Source organism: Mustela nigripes, chromosome 13 (assembly GCF_022355385.1).
Source record: "Mustela nigripes isolate SB6536 chromosome 13, MUSNIG.SB6536, whole genome shotgun sequence".
Lineage (NCBI taxonomy): Eukaryota > Metazoa > Chordata > Mammalia > Carnivora > Mustelidae > Mustela > Mustela nigripes.
Genome location: NC_081569.1, coordinates 35816108 through 35831721, shown reverse-complemented (window position 1 = coordinate 35831721; position 15614 = coordinate 35816108). Strand labels below are relative to the sequence as shown.

General features: G+C 36.3%; 1 protein-coding gene across 1 annotated transcript in view; it reads left to right on the top strand.

The window, feature by feature from the left end:
* DNAAF4 (dynein axonemal assembly factor 4) overlaps positions 1-12089 on the top strand; it is a 55543-nt gene extending 43454 nt beyond the window's left edge. Inside the window, exons 7-9 of the mRNA XM_059371964.1 lie at positions 7289-7442; positions 8635-8740; positions 10658-12089. Of these exons, the coding sequence (XP_059227947.1) occupies positions 7289-7442; positions 8635-8740; positions 10658-10767 (370 nt within the window). The 3' untranslated portion in view covers positions 10768-12089. The remainder of the gene's footprint in view (positions 1-7288; positions 7443-8634; positions 8741-10657) is intronic.
* Positions 12090-15614: the final 3525 nt, after the last annotated feature.

The following is a 15614-nucleotide window of genomic DNA, read 5'->3' as shown; positions in this document are numbered from 1 at the left end:
CTACTTGAGATCCTTCTGCATACCTCACTCTACAACAAAGTCTAATGTTACCTAGGAGAGAATTGAGGATATATTACTCTACAATCTAGCTCCCAGCATCATATTGCTATTATTATATAAAATAATTGTCTACCCTAGTTCTTAGTTGGAACTTTTCTTCCTTTCCTTTGTACGTGAGGCTTGAACTCACAACACTGAGCTGCAAGGCCTGAGCTGCAATCAAGAGTCGGATGCTTAACTGACTGAGCCATCTAGGCGTCCCCTGAATTTTCTTTTTATTCTTTTGGCCTAAGTGCCAGATTTTATATCCTGTCTAGTACTCCAGTCCTTTTAAGATGAGGATCTGCTTTGGCTTTGCTATATCTTTTGCTACCAGGCTAATTCTACTTCTGAACCCCAGCTTTGTTTATAGGACCCTGCTGACAGACTAACCTACTCTGCCAGTCTATATTTCTGCTTGTTTTTTTGTGTATGTTCTGTGTTTGGATTCTGTCTCCTTATCTGGATGTCCTTTTACTTTGTTTTGGACTTTTTTTTAAATAAAGATTTTTATTTATTTATTTGACGGAGAGAGATCACCAGTTGGCAGAGAGACGGGCAGAGAGAGAGAGGAAGGGAAGCAGGCTCCCCGCTGAACAGAGAGCGTGATACGGGGCTTGATCCCAGGACCCTGGAATCATAACCTGAGCCTAAGGCAGCGGCTTTAACCCACTGAGCCACCCAGGTGCCCCATGTTTTGGACTTTTTTATGCTGACTATTGACGATCTTCTCCCAATACAGTATACAATTCTACTTGCCAAATTGAATTTCTTTCTAATTCTTAGGTTTGGGTCCATGCCTTGGCAAGAACTATGAAGGGTTAGCCTACCACAGTTTCTTGGATATGGGGGAGAAGACAGGAAGGAGATGCATGGGTCAGAGACTAAGGGCTATTTTTCAAGGCACATCAAACAATGTGAGCTTTATGTTGGTTCCCTTTGCTGCTCAAGTCCTATAAGGTCAGTGCAAAGGCAGGCCCAGGTTTGAACCACAGCTCAGAATACCATATTTAAGGAAAACATTTTTTAAAAAAAATTTTACTTTTACTTATTTGAGACAGAGAGTGCATGTGTGTGAGAGCAGGGGTGGGGAAGGTGGGGGGAGTGGAGCATGAAAGAGAGGGACCAGGAGGCTCTTTACTGAGCAGGAGCCTGACATGAAGCTCAATTCCAGGACCCCAAGATCATGACCTGAGCTGAAATCAAGTCAGATGCTTAACTGACTGAGCCACCCGGATGCCCCCAAGGAACACAATTTTTTATAAGAGGATTATAAGCAAGCATGTCTAACCTTTGCCCCATAAGGAGATACTATGTTTTTATCATACTGAACAACAAATAAATCTGTTCTTTGCCCCAGAGGAAGACACTATCTCTATTTTCCAAGGCTGTGTGCTATACAAACATCTTTGAAATGATTGTGCCAATTAAAAGCTGATTCTGCATCTGATTTAAGACATGCACGAACATAAGATTCCCATGGAGACTCATCCCCCAACAGCCCTTTGCACCTGCATACTTTCAGGACAGGTTTGCCAAATCTGCTTTGCTCTGCTGCATTTTAAAGACTCTGTTTCTGGAGATAAGACAGTTTTCTTATACCACTACCTTTTGCCTGATTTAAAGACGTTTAGAATCCATATTCTAAGATGACTTCTTTGAGGTAATTACCATTTTGTTCAGTTGCTTGTTTGTATGCATTTTATAGCCCATAATATTCTGTTGCAATAGAGTACCTTTTATGCCCTAACTTGTCATTTTGTTCAGTATGTAGTTTCCTCTTCCTGTATCCATAGTGAGTGCTAAATTGTACTGCTTGTGTGCCTTCACTAAGGTGTGCTGCTCCTCAGCTTTAGAAGCTCTCAGGATACCCAAGAATGGGGCTTCTGGGTGGCTCAGTGGGTTAAAGCCTCTGCCTTTGGCTAGGGTCATGATCCCAGAGTCCTGGGATCAAGCCCTGCATCAGGCTCTCTGCTCAGCTCTCTCCTCTCTCTTTCTCTCTGCCTGCATCTCTGCCTACTTGTGATCTCTGTCAAATAAATAAATAAATAAAATCTTAAAAAAAAAAAAAAAGACACCCAAGAATGTTTTTTAGCTGAATGATGAGATGCTGAAAGAGACAAGGACTTTTAAAGTCCTTTCAGGGGCGGGTGGCTGTTAGAGTTCTTACTGCTCACACAACAGAGCAGTTCTGCCTTCTCTTGGAATTTGTGTTGCTCCTGCCCCTATTGCTGTGTCTAGTCCCTACTACTACTGATTTCTCCCAGCTTTTTCCTGCCCTTTACTTCACTTCTCTCTGTAGTGCTTCTTTCCTATCAGTCCTGCCTCTGGTTCTTCTTCCACCCTCAACTCTTGTACAAAATCTTTGGCCCTTTTGGCCATTGCGAATCAGCATGTTTCTTTTTCATAAGGGCACACCAATCAGTCATCATAAAAATGACAGGAATGTTTGCAGTTGTCCATGACTTTTTGGTTCTCACTGTATATACAGTTTAATAAACACTCAGTATGTGTTGAATTAATGAGTACTTTTGCATAAATCTTTTCAATGACGTTGCCTTGTTTGGAACATTAGGGTAGACTTCATGGTTATTAACCTCTCTATTTAAATTTGGTGTTCAAAGGTTACTGCCCTTTAGACATAGGTTTAATTTTTTTCGCCTTTCCTTTTGAAATTTGGCTATTTCCAAGTTCAAAATCATTCTGAAAGCCCTTATGTAAATTCTTGAATGTTTGTAGTGGCATTGAACTTAAAAGAATGTAATGTTCCTTTGGATTTATGTTTTAATATGTATGGTAAACATTAAAAATATTTTAATACATCATATTTCTTGTTATTATGCCTTTTACAGTGGTTCTTTTAATAATGCTCTTTGTAAACTCTTTCCCTTAGAACCTGGGAGAATTTTTCTGACAAAACTGTTATATTATAAAACTGTAAATTTATATGAAAGATGAAAAATGGAAGCATTCTTCATTTATTTTTGAAAAATTTTAAATTTTTTATGTTTTTATTTTTTTAGAGGGGGGAGGTGATGAGAGAGAAGAGAGGGTCTGAAGCAGGCTCCATGCCCAGTGTGGAGCCTGATGTGGGCTCAGTCTCAAAACCCTGAGATTATGACCTGAGCTGAAATCAAGAGACAGACACCCAGGTGCCTCAAAAATGGAATTGTTCTTCAGATGTGTATGTCAATACAAGATTTGTACAGACATATAGACTAATGGAATAGATAGTCCAGAAATAGCCCTCCCTCCTATGATCAAATGTTTTTCAACAGTTATTCAATGTAGAAAAGATAGTCTTTTTAACACATGGTGGTGGGAAAACTGGAAATTCATATAAAAAAGAGTGAAGTTGGGCCTTCTTACTACCTTATATAAAAATTAAGTCAGAATATATCAAACACGTAAACATAAGAGCTAAAACTATAAAATTCTTGGAATAAAACACAGAGTGCATTGTGACGTTGGATTTGGCAGTTTTTCTTGGATGTGACATCAAAGGCATCAGGGAGCCTGGGTGGCTCAGTTGGTTAAGTGCCTGACTCTTGATTTTGGCTCAGGTTATGATCTCAGGATCATGAGTGGGACTCTGTACTCAGCAGGTAGTGTGCTTGAGATTTTTTCTTTCCCTCTCCCTCTGTCCTTCCCCCATCCCTGATCACATTCTCTCTCTCTCTCTCTTTCTCACTTTAAAAATTTTTTAAATCACAGACAACAGAAAAGTACTTTAATTGAAAAGCATCAAAATTAGAAACTTCTGTCCATGAAGGGCACTATTAACAGAGTGAAAAGTCAACCCATGGAATGGAGAGAAAATATTTTCAAATCATATATCTGATAAAGGGTTAATATCCAGACTACATATAAAGAACTTCTGTGGGGCCCCTGGGTGGTGTAGTTGGTTAAGCATCCCACTCTTGGTTTCAGCTCTGATCTGATCTCCAGATCGTGAGAGCAAACCCCTTGGCAGTTCCTTGCTCAGCAGAGTCTGCACGGGTTTCTCTCTCCATCTCCCTCTGGCCCCTCCCTCAAACAAATAAATCTTAAAAAAAAAAAAAAGAAAAAAAAAAAAGAAACTTCTGAACAGCTAAAAATCAAACAACCTTTTAAAAAAGTAGGCAAAGAAAATAAATAAAAATAAAAATTAGGCAAAGGGCTTAAATAAACACTTCTCTAAAGAAGATATATACAAATGGCAAAAACACATGAAAAGATGTTGAATACCACTAATTATTTAGAAAATGCAAATCCAAATTGCAATGGGATACTACTTTACACACATTACAGTGGCTGTTCTAAAAAAAACAAACCAGAAATAAGAAGTGTTGGTGAGGATATGGAAAAATTAGAACCGTCGAACATTGTTGGTGGGAATGGAAGATGGTACACAGTATGAAGGCTCCTTAAAAAATTAAAAATAGAATTACCATGTCATCCAGCAATCCCACTTCAGGGTGTATACACAAAGGAATTGAAATCAGGGGACACAAACAGGTATGTGTACACCCCTGTTCATGGTAGCATTATCCATAATAGCCAGGAGGTGGAAGCAATCCAGGTGCTCATTGATGGGTATTTTGGTAAACAAAATGTGGTATATCCATACAACAGAATATTATTCAGCCTTTTAAAAGGAAGAAACTCTTGTTATACACTACAGCATGGATGAGCCTTGGAGACATTATGCTAAGTGAAATATGCCAGTTACAAAAGGACAAATACTGCATGATTCCACTTACGTGAGGTACCTAGACCAGTCAAATTCATAGAACAGAAAATAGAATGGTGGTTGTCAAAGATAGGAGGGAATGGGGAGTTAATGTTTAAATGGGTACAGAGTTTCAGTTTCAGAAGATGAAAAAGTTCTCGAGATGGATATTAGTGATAGTTGACAACAATGTAAATGCACTTAGTGCCACTATACATTTAGAAATGGTTAAAAATGGTAAATTTTGTTATATATATTTTATCACAAGTCTTAAAAAAGGCTGGTAGTAGACACTATTGGTTATCTGGCCAAAATGTATGGTCTCCCTTTATTCTCACTGGCTGAGACCCTATTTCGTTTAGGTATGTAGAACTTACCCTTGTGACTTAGATGGGGACCTTTCCCAAGTCCCAGGATAAATTCTGATTGACTTCAACAAATCAGGTTTGTTTTCCTTACACTGTTGGTGAGGTTTTTCTGTTTGTGTTGTTTTATTTTTAGCTAGATGAACAAAAATATGTACTGTAATGTTGTTTATACAAGCAAAGTATTGGGAAACAAAAACTCTAAATGTCCATCGGGAGAAGGAGACTGGTTTCAAAAATCCTGGCACAAATTAGAGGTTTCTTTGTAAAAATAACAACAACAAAAACAACTTTGTAAAAATAGTATGTCTCCATTTCTTAATACGAAAAGATAATCATATTGTTGAATTTTCATAAGTGCCCCCAAACAGCAATTTGTAGTACTAAGGAATAAAGCTGGGGAGAGAAAGTTAGAGGGGGAGAGAGACTGAGGAAGAGAAGGAGAGACTTGGTGGTTTTATTAAGGCAAAATATTTTTTTAAGGGTTTGTTCTCTTGGTCAGTGTGATGGGAAAGGAGGTAAACCAGGAGATTTTTGGGAAAGGTTTTCTCACCCTCAAGGAGCGTATGTCAGACGATACTATCCCATTTTCTTTGAATGAATATTGTGCTTGAATGTGGCACCTTAAATTATGTGGCCACCATACATCCTATGAGGCAGATCAGATCAGCCCTAGGATGAAGTAGTTGCTGAGTACAGTAGAATGGAGAAATGAAAGGAACCTTAAGCCTTAGGATAACATCCTCAAGCTGGTGATTTCATTGGGCACAGAGACTTTCCATGGTCTGGACTTTTTAAATGTGAGGTAATTTATTTCCTTATTTGTTTAAACCAGTTGGAGTTGGAATTCTGTCCGTTACTTGCATTCAAAAATATCTTAGCTGATATGAGGCACTTCAGAAAAATAAACTGTTCCCAGAGAATTAGCTTTTCCAGTTTGTGCAGGTTATTTTATTTTATTTTTATTTATTTATTTGTTTTTTTGTACAGGTTATTTTATTTTATTTTAAAGATTTTATTTATTTATTTGACAGACAGAGATTACAAGTAGACAGAGAGGCAGGCAGAGAGAGAAAGGAGGAAGCAGGCTCCCTGCTGAGCAGAGAGCCCGATGTGGGGCTCGATTCCAGGACCCTGGGATCATGACCTGAGCTGAAGGCAGAGGCTTTAACCCACTGTGCCACCCTGGCGTCCCTGTACAGGTTATTTTAAACTTAAGTCAGGCTTAGGTTAGATGTCACAGTGGTGTCATCTTCCCTTTTACTAATGATGTACTGGGTGCTTTTACTTTTGATGTCATCGTGTTCTAGAACTGTACAGTATGCAGTACAATCAACTGGAAGTGAATACAAAGTGTTTTATGGTACATTTATATTTGGTATTTCCTATATTCCTTATGTTTATGTGTTTTTCAAAATTCTAAGAATTATATATATAAAAATAAACACTTTACATTTTAACTAAATCCTTTAACTGTGAACATCTATTTGAAGAGAATTTTGGAAGACTTGATCTATTAGATGCTTTTGTTTGCAAGTAACCAAAAAAACCCAATTTAAACTGGCTCTATGTTAAAGGAATTTATTGGCTTATATGACTAAAAAAGCTAAAGGCATGTTGCATTTCAGGTAAAACTTGATCCAGCAGCTTAACTGTATCACTAAGGACTCAGTTTCTATCTGCCTTTTTATTCTTTTCATAATTCCATATATCAGCTTTATTCTAGTGCTAGCTGTTCCCATGGTGTTAAACATGGTGACTAACAGTTTGGGCAGTGTGTTTTCTTCACTTGTATCCAGTAAGAGGAGTTTTTCCAACTTTCCATTCTCCAACTTTGGAAAGTCATAGGCTTCATTCTGAATTGACCAGTTTAGGTCATAAACCTCTCCCCAAGTCAGTCATTGTAGTTAGTTAACAGGGTAGAAATATGCTTACTGGTTAAACTACAGATGAGTACCCTTGGAGGTGGGGTCGAAGTCAGTCCCATTCAGATCTATTACATGCTGATGTATGTAGGGGAAAGATGGAGCTGGTGCAGCCTTGGAACGAAGTCTAATGTACAGGCAATAGAAAAGGAGGTGAGCCATCTCCTCTGCCACATACCATTAGATATTATTTCTGTGTTTTTATTTCAATATTACATTGTTTTCCTTTTCTCTTTTTGTCTTACTAGCAAACTGTTTGCAAAAGAAAACTACTTGGCAGCTATTAATGCATACAACTTAGCCATAAGACTAAATAACAAGATTCCACTATTGTATTTGAATCGGGCTGCTTGCCACCTAAAACTAAAAAACTTACACAAGGCTATTGAAGATTCTTCTAAGGTATATATATCTATTTATTTATATATGGTGCTTTAAAATTGTTATCCTCTTGTTTATTGATTTAAATGATGCCTTTAATCTTTTTTTTTAAATTTATATACTTGAGTTGCAAGGATTTTAAGAGTCATCTTGTTAGTTACTTTTTTTTTAACTGAAAAAAGAGATTTTTTTGAATCAACAAGAAACTGATGTTTTTTTGGAGACTTTAAGACACTATATTGCCTTGGTATGTATCAGTTGAAGTTCACAAGGAAATTAGTAAATGCTTGTCAGTTTGTGCTTACCCTTTATCTTATTAAAGTTTTGCAGACTTAAAGTTTGAAGGAAGAAAACTTGATTTTTTCTTATTATCACTACGACCTGCACAGTAGAAGGATAGCTCTACATTAATTTCCCAATTATCAGAATAAACCTAGTATATTCTAATTTTATTATTAATATCATGTCATTATCTTAAACTTCAGTTTTCTCTCTCTCTCTTTTTTTTTTCTTCCATGTCAGAGTAATCTGTTTTAGGGGAAAATCATATGCAAAAATCTCTCATGTGGCTCCTTTAGATTGAAAATGTGAAGGAAATAACCATATCCTCCTGCTTTGATCTCATTAAGCTATTAAAAGATCTGACAGTATTTTTATGATCCAGTTTTCCTTTTACTAGAACCATTCTGTGCACAAATATTTATTGAATGAATGAATGGGATCACCCAATTTGAATGCAAAGACCTCCAATGTTTTTAATCACTCCTGCTAATAAAGATAAAGCTGTAAAGGTTTCAAATGATAAACCAAATCACCACTTTGGAGAAAAGCTATGCATCTGGTATAGGAACAATTGAACAATTCCTTAAGTTCAACACAAATACAAGTATTTGATAAATTTCTGTGCCAGTTAAGTCAAAATTTTGGTGGGTGAGACTTGATGCTTTTTAAATTTTTTTTAAAGATTTTACTTATTTATTTGACAGATCACAAGTAGGCAGAGAGGCAGGCAGAGAGAGAGGAGGAAGCAGGCTCCCCACAGTGCAGAGAACCGGATGCGGGGCTTGATCCCAGGACCCTGAGATCATGACCTGAGCTGAAGGCAGAGGCTTTAACCTACTGAGCCACCCAGGCGCCCCTGATGCTTGTTTTAAAGTTAAGATTTTTATCATGTTTTTGCCCGAGTTTAAATTCCCTTATTTTATTCTGTAAGGCACTAGAGTTATTGACACCACCCGTTGCAGACAATGCTAATGGAAGAATGAAGGCATATATACGACGTGGGACAGCATTCTGTCAACTGGAATTATACATAGAAGGTAAGAAATTGATAGAAATGTTTTGAGTTCCTAGTTATACTCTGAAAAAAATCGCTGGAATTATTTAAGATCATATTTTTTTTAGGACTCCACTGTTTTATATTTTTAGCATTTAATATATTCTTTGCAGTTTATGTGATAAAAATGATTTTTAAGTATTTAAAAAATTTATTGTTGTAGAAGGCAGTTAAGACAAGATATGAACAAGTTTAGGTGTAGGAAAATGCTACAGTATCCAGACAACTTTTTTATGGAAAGATGTGTAATAAAGGATATAAAAGAGTCACTTAAGATATGATGGAAATTTAAAATGAACTACTTTGGTCATACAGACAGACACACAAGCTCAGAAACAACTGATCTATCACAGTGTATGATCATTGCTTATGTTTGTGAGACTGTACTAACTTTTGTTTCAGCTTCATGTGTATAGAAGCCATAACATTTATTTTTTATTGTTTTTCATTTTTAATGTATTTAGGTACTTTTTGCTTTAATTCATGTTGCTTCAAAAGCAAAATTTTGTAGTAGTTAGCGTTTTATCTTTAATGCTCTTCATGCCTCCTTACCCAGAGGACCAGACAATTTTCCTTTATTCAAGACCTCGAGGCATATCCCTGATGATGCCTTACCAGGGAATGGGCTAGTCTATAAGGTTTTATTATTTCTGAATACATTTTTAAACTTGTTTCTGACATTTTTTAGGAGATTTTTTTAAACAAAGCATTCCAATTAGATTTATGTGCCCCACCCTTTATTTTTAGTCTCTTAACCAGCTTCATGAAGTTAAAAATTATCAGGACAGGAATGAAATAATATAAAGCATTCTTTTTTTTTTTAAGATTTTATTTATTTATTTGACAGACAGAGATCACAAGTAGGCAGAGAGGCAGGCAGAGAGAGAGGAGGAAGCAGGCTCCCCGCAGAGCAGAGAGCCTGATGTGGGGCTCGATCCCAGGGCCCTGGGATCATGACCTGAGCCGAAGGCAGAGGCTTTAACACACTGAGCCACCCAAGTGCCCCAATATAAAGCATTCTTTAGAAATTGTAGCATCATAGACTTTTTTGAGCTAAAAGTACTCTTCATTTTAAAGATGAGAAAATGGAGGCTTAGAGAAGTTAAGTGATTTACCTTAAGTGGCATGGCAAATAAGTAGCACTTAGAACTCAAGTCTTCTTACTCAAAGAAATTTTCCCACTCCTTATGTTGGTAAAAACTTAGACTCATTTATATTTATTTAACATACAGTCCACAATGCTTTCCTTTTAAATTAAGTTTCCTCAAAGGAATTCTGTATATATGACAACTATAGAAAAAAACACAAACTGTAGTCTATGAATTATATAAAGTATGAATTGAGACTACCAAAATTATTTTTTTAAATCTAGAATTTCTAAATAAGATGCCATTTATTACTTTCTCATTGAGGTAATAAAAATGTCTTTTTTATAGTGAGTTTTATTGAGTCTTTTCATGCTTTAATGAGCTTAAGCTGTCAGTTTATTTGTACTTGAACTTAAAATAACTGCTTCTTGGGTGCTTGGATGGCTCAGTCTGAAAAGTGTGCAACTCTTGATCTTGGGATCATGAGTTTGAGCCCCACATTAGGGGTAGAGATTAAATGCATTTAAAAAGCTTAAAAAACAAAAACAAAAACAAAAAAACCCCAAAACTGCTTCTTACTGAATCCTGAATATAATGATTATAATTATTCCTGAAGTCACTGAAAAATTTCTGCAATCTTTTAAGAAATACTATATAGAGACATATTTGTGAAAATGATAATCAGATTTAAAATCTGATACTTGTCCTGAACCATGTTCTTAGAGGTTATTTTTATTAAAAAATATCATCTAGATAACACAAGGATTTATAAAATACTAATTTTACTGACCATCATTGCAATATAAATATAGGCCTCCAGGATTATGAAGCTGCACTTAAGATTGATCCATCCAATAAAATTGTACAAAATGATGCTGAGAAGATTCGGAAGATAATTCAAGGAACAGAACTAAAATCCTAATGACTGCTGAAGCAACTAGGTATTGTACTAGGTATTGTTTTAAGTCTTTCAAAAATAAATGGAGGCATTAGGAATCTTTGTAAATATTACGGCTGATTGTGCAGAATCACTTTTTTTTTTCATTCTCTAGTTCTGTAGATGGCAAAATATTATAAATCTATAGAAAATGAAATGTTTGATTTGAATGGTTTCTGAATGAGTAAATCAAACTAAGAATGATTTAATTCTTTGCTGCTTCAATACATGGATTAATTACATATATATTTTGTTGTTGTTGTTGTTGCTGTTACTAAAATCAGCTCACCCCTATAACTAACAAAATATTTCTTGGTGTGATGAGTACTAGGACATTACTGACTCATTTCTGACAAAGTAAAATTTGAAAATAGAAGACTATGTTATATTTTAAATTAAATGTACTACTTAATTGAATGACTGACCTTAGTATAATCAGTACTGATATTCACCTAGTATTCAAAGCACAAAACCTTTACTTCTCCATCACACTGTGGGAGGGTAGACCAGTTCAACCTAGCAAAACAACTGTTTGGAAACGCCCCGCCTTTTTTTTTTAAAGATCTTATTCATTTATTTGAGACAGTGAGAGAGGAAGAGCATGAGCAGCAGGGGGTAAGAGCAAAGCTAGAGGTTAGAAGCAGATTCTCTGCTGAGCAGGGAGCCCAACTCAGGACTTGATCCCAGAACTCTGGGATCATGTGAAGGCAGACACTCAACAAACTGAGCCACCCAGGCACCCTGTTTAAGAAGACCTTATTTTTGACTTTAGTTGTATGTAGTGTTTTCCAAAGCATGGATTATATTTCATAATATCGGGTGAAGGTAAGTTTTCTAATGAGATATTTTCTAGTAGCTTCAAGCATAACAGGAGAAAGAAAAAGACAGCAAATGTTAACATAGAATGTTAAGATACTGGCATTAGATTGTACCACTGTTTGTGTTGTACCACAGCAATGAGGCAAGCATTAAGCAAAACCAGTACAGCTTCCCTTTTGTATATAGTAATTATCGCAATTGTCTGATTATATTTAGAGGATTTTTAGAAATACAAAACACAATATTTAGGAGTAAGTTTTTATAGTATTTGGTAATCTGATGTCATTCAAATGGACCATAAAACAGCTTCATTCTTCTTTTTTTTTTTAAACCAATATTTTTTTTTTAATTTGTAAGGGTATCCTAGTTCAGCAACCTTGAGACTTACTTTTATAAAGCAACCTTAGATAAATTACATAGCAGCCTTGTCCAGTTAATAGACCTTCTAATAAGATAGAATTGCTTTTTCTTATGGTTTGTTATTTTAAAAAATAAACATTACCAAAATAAAGATGGGTCTCCATGTGTGTCAAAAACCAGTTTGATATTCAAAATATGTTAACCAACCTAGTGTTTCTTCAGGCTCTTCCTATTACCATCCACCCACCCCCCAAAAAAGAGTACAACCAATAGCTACCCTAAGGACAGAAGATCAATCCTTAGTGGAAAAAAGGGATAGTGTTAACTAGTTATTTATTCATATTTTTGGCCCTATTTTCTAAATAAAGTCTTGGACTATATTTACTCAACAGACAAATTTGTATTCACAAAATACTTGACCTCTTTTGAGCAATCTCCTATTGTTTGCAAGGGACTTTTTGTCTTAAGTTGAAGTAGTGATAGAGTTGAGATATTGCTACAACATTTCCTTTATGTCCTTTATGTCCTTTATGATGAAAACATACCTCCCAAACAATAGTGCTAATTATTACTAAGGCCCATGAATAAAAGATAAGAAAAAAATTCTTATGGTAGTCCCTTAGTTTTTTCATAATGTCAATTATTTGATTGAAATTAATTTCAAGATACTAAGTGGATAATAAGCTAAACGTAGCTGTTACAGAAATGTAAACTGAAGGGATATTTAATCTCCCACTACTGTGTGATTGCCATACATAAATACAGAGTATACCTGATTATTAATAAAGACAACTTTTTGACAAATTTATCTATGAATAAATATCAAAACTATATCAAAATATTGATTACAAAGGAAAGAGCATGACTAGTCCATTTTTGCTATGGATGTTTTATAGTAATAGTAAATAATTATTGTCAGATTTAATTTAAAAATAAAATATTTTCTAATATTCTACTTGCCCTTTGACTGATAGTCACTTGAGAGTCAGCTAGATTCACAGAACCTGTTTTTATCTCATTAAAGTACTTAAGCATTTTATGAAGAATGCTCATTTCTTTCCTCCCAGAAAGAGGTTTGTGAATTACATCAAGCAAAAATGGTTTGTCTCAGACCAGGTTTGATATAATTTTTCTTTTATATATTTTAGCTCTTTACTGACAAGTAAAAATAATACTGCTAATAGATAAGTACTGTCTAAGACCTAAATGGAGAGTAAACACATATGTATGTATGTGTCAGAGGCAGGCCCCTGGCCAGGGCGGCCTCCGCCATTAAAAGATGGCACCTGGCTAGTTGCCAGGTTAGGATTGCCTCGTGAGACTAAGCAGAATGCCCAAAGAGGAAGTAAACAGCATTGGTTGCTAGTGAAGTTGTTCGTTTAGGTGCACAGCCTGATTCGCTCCCTCCTGTACCCTGCTCGCTGATTGGTCATGTAAGCGTATATAAGTGTGTAGACTTGTGAAAATAAAGAGAGAGAAGAGAGAGAAGATGCATCTGAACCAGGGCATCTTGTCATCCTTGTGGGGCAAGGGCGATATGTATGTATAAACATATCCTGTCCTGGTTTCCTAGAGTCAAGGAAAACTAGAGCTGGACAGTAGAGCAGTAAAAACAGATTTCACGTGGGAACTATAGCAGTATATGAAAAGAGACCTCAGTATAGAACTGGGGTCAGTTCCTAATATAGCATGGACAATGGACAAGTGATGATTTATAGTTAAGGGGCAAGTTGGGTTGAAGGCTGGGGTTGTCAGTGGTTGGAAAATTACTAAAAGGAAACATCAAGGGTAGGGAGATTCTGGCTAAGCTGAATTATCAGGATTATTGCTGAAAGCAGTCAAGGTTGACTGGGTATCATCTGGGAGATTGTGGGGGATGAAGAATTTGGTCAGATATTGAGAGTGATAAAAACTGATGATGGGGATTCTGGCTAAACCAACTTAGCAGTATTCTTGCTAACAACTGAGCTCTTAAGGACAATGCCCAAGTATCAGGCCCAGTTGAAAGAGTGGCTTAAAGGAACCTGCTTAACGTTAGGTGAAGGAGAGGCCACTGGTCACTAGCAAGTCAAGTACTTTCCAGTGAGTTTCATCCATGTGGCAAAAAGGGCAAAATATATTTTTTCAAAGATTGATGGATTTGAGAGAGAGAGAGAGAAAGCAAGTGAGGGGAAGAGCAGGGGGAAAGAGGGGGGATAAGTGCTGAGTGCCGAGCCTGACACGGGGCTCTATCTCATGGCCACAAGATCATGAGTGGAGCTGAAACCAAGAGTTGGATGCTTAAATGACTGAGCCCCCCCAGGCATCCTATGGGCAAACGATTTTTACACATACTATCTGAGTCCTCTCAAAAGGACTCAGAAAATTGTATTTCATTATCTTATTGAACTGATCTGGCTCAGTCTCCCTCCCTCAGACAAAGACCTATCAAGAGCTGACCCATCTCAGAGTATCAGATTCGCATTAACCAAGCTCAGGAGACTGAACCAAACAGACTGCCTACTTACTATTAATTCATAAGTAGAAATTGAGTGAGCATGTCTAAGGGGATGATAGGTTATATGAAAATTCACTCTCCTTACAAGCAGATATATGATAAATCACATCATAAAAAGCTGCTTAGCAAACATGTTAAAAAAAGAAACAAGTGCAAAATAGAGTCATTTCTGGATTCACAGGTGAATTCTATCAAACATGTAAAGAAGAGTTAATACTATTCTTCTCAAACTATTCCAGAAAATAGAAGAGGAAGTAAAGCTTCCAAATTCATCCTATGAGGCCAGCATTACCCTGATACCAAAACCGGATAAAGTCACTAAACAAGAGAGAGAGAGAGAGAGAGAGGGAGAGAGAGAGATATCTCTGATGAACATAGATGCTTAAATCCTCAAAAAAATATCAGTAAACCAAATCCAGCTATACATTAAAAAAAATCATTCTCCCTGATCAAGTGGGATTTATTCCTGGGATGTAAAGGTGGTTCAATGTTCACAAACTAATCAATATGACACGTTATATCAATATGAGAAAGGATAAAAACAATGTGATCATTTTAAAAGATATAGAAAAAAACATTTGACAAGGTACAATATTCATTCATGGTAACCCTCAAAAAATAAGTTTAGTGGGAAGAGACATCAATATAATAAAGGCTACCTATAAAAAAAACTCAGAACTAACATCATCTTCAATGAGGAAAAACTGAGAGCTTTTCCCATAATATCAGGAACAAGACAGGATATCTACTCACCATTCAACATAGTACTAGATGTTTTAGCCACAGCAATTAGACAAGAAAAAGAAACAAAAGGCATCCAAATTGGTAAGGAAGAGGTAAAACTTACACTGTATGCAGATGACATGATACTATATATTAAAAACCCTAAAGACTCCACCAAAAAAACTAGAACTGATAAATGAATCAGGAGAGTCACAGTATGCAAAATCAGTGCACAGAAATCTGTTGCATTTCTATAAATCAATAATGTGGTAGCAGAAAGAGAAATTAAGAAAACAATCCCAGGGCACCTGGGTGGCTCAGCTAGTTAAGCAACTGCCTTCAGCTCAGGTCATGATCCTGGAGTCCCAGGATCAAGTCCCACATCAGGCCCTCTGCTCATCAGGGAGCCGGCTTCTCCTTCTGCCCCTCGTCC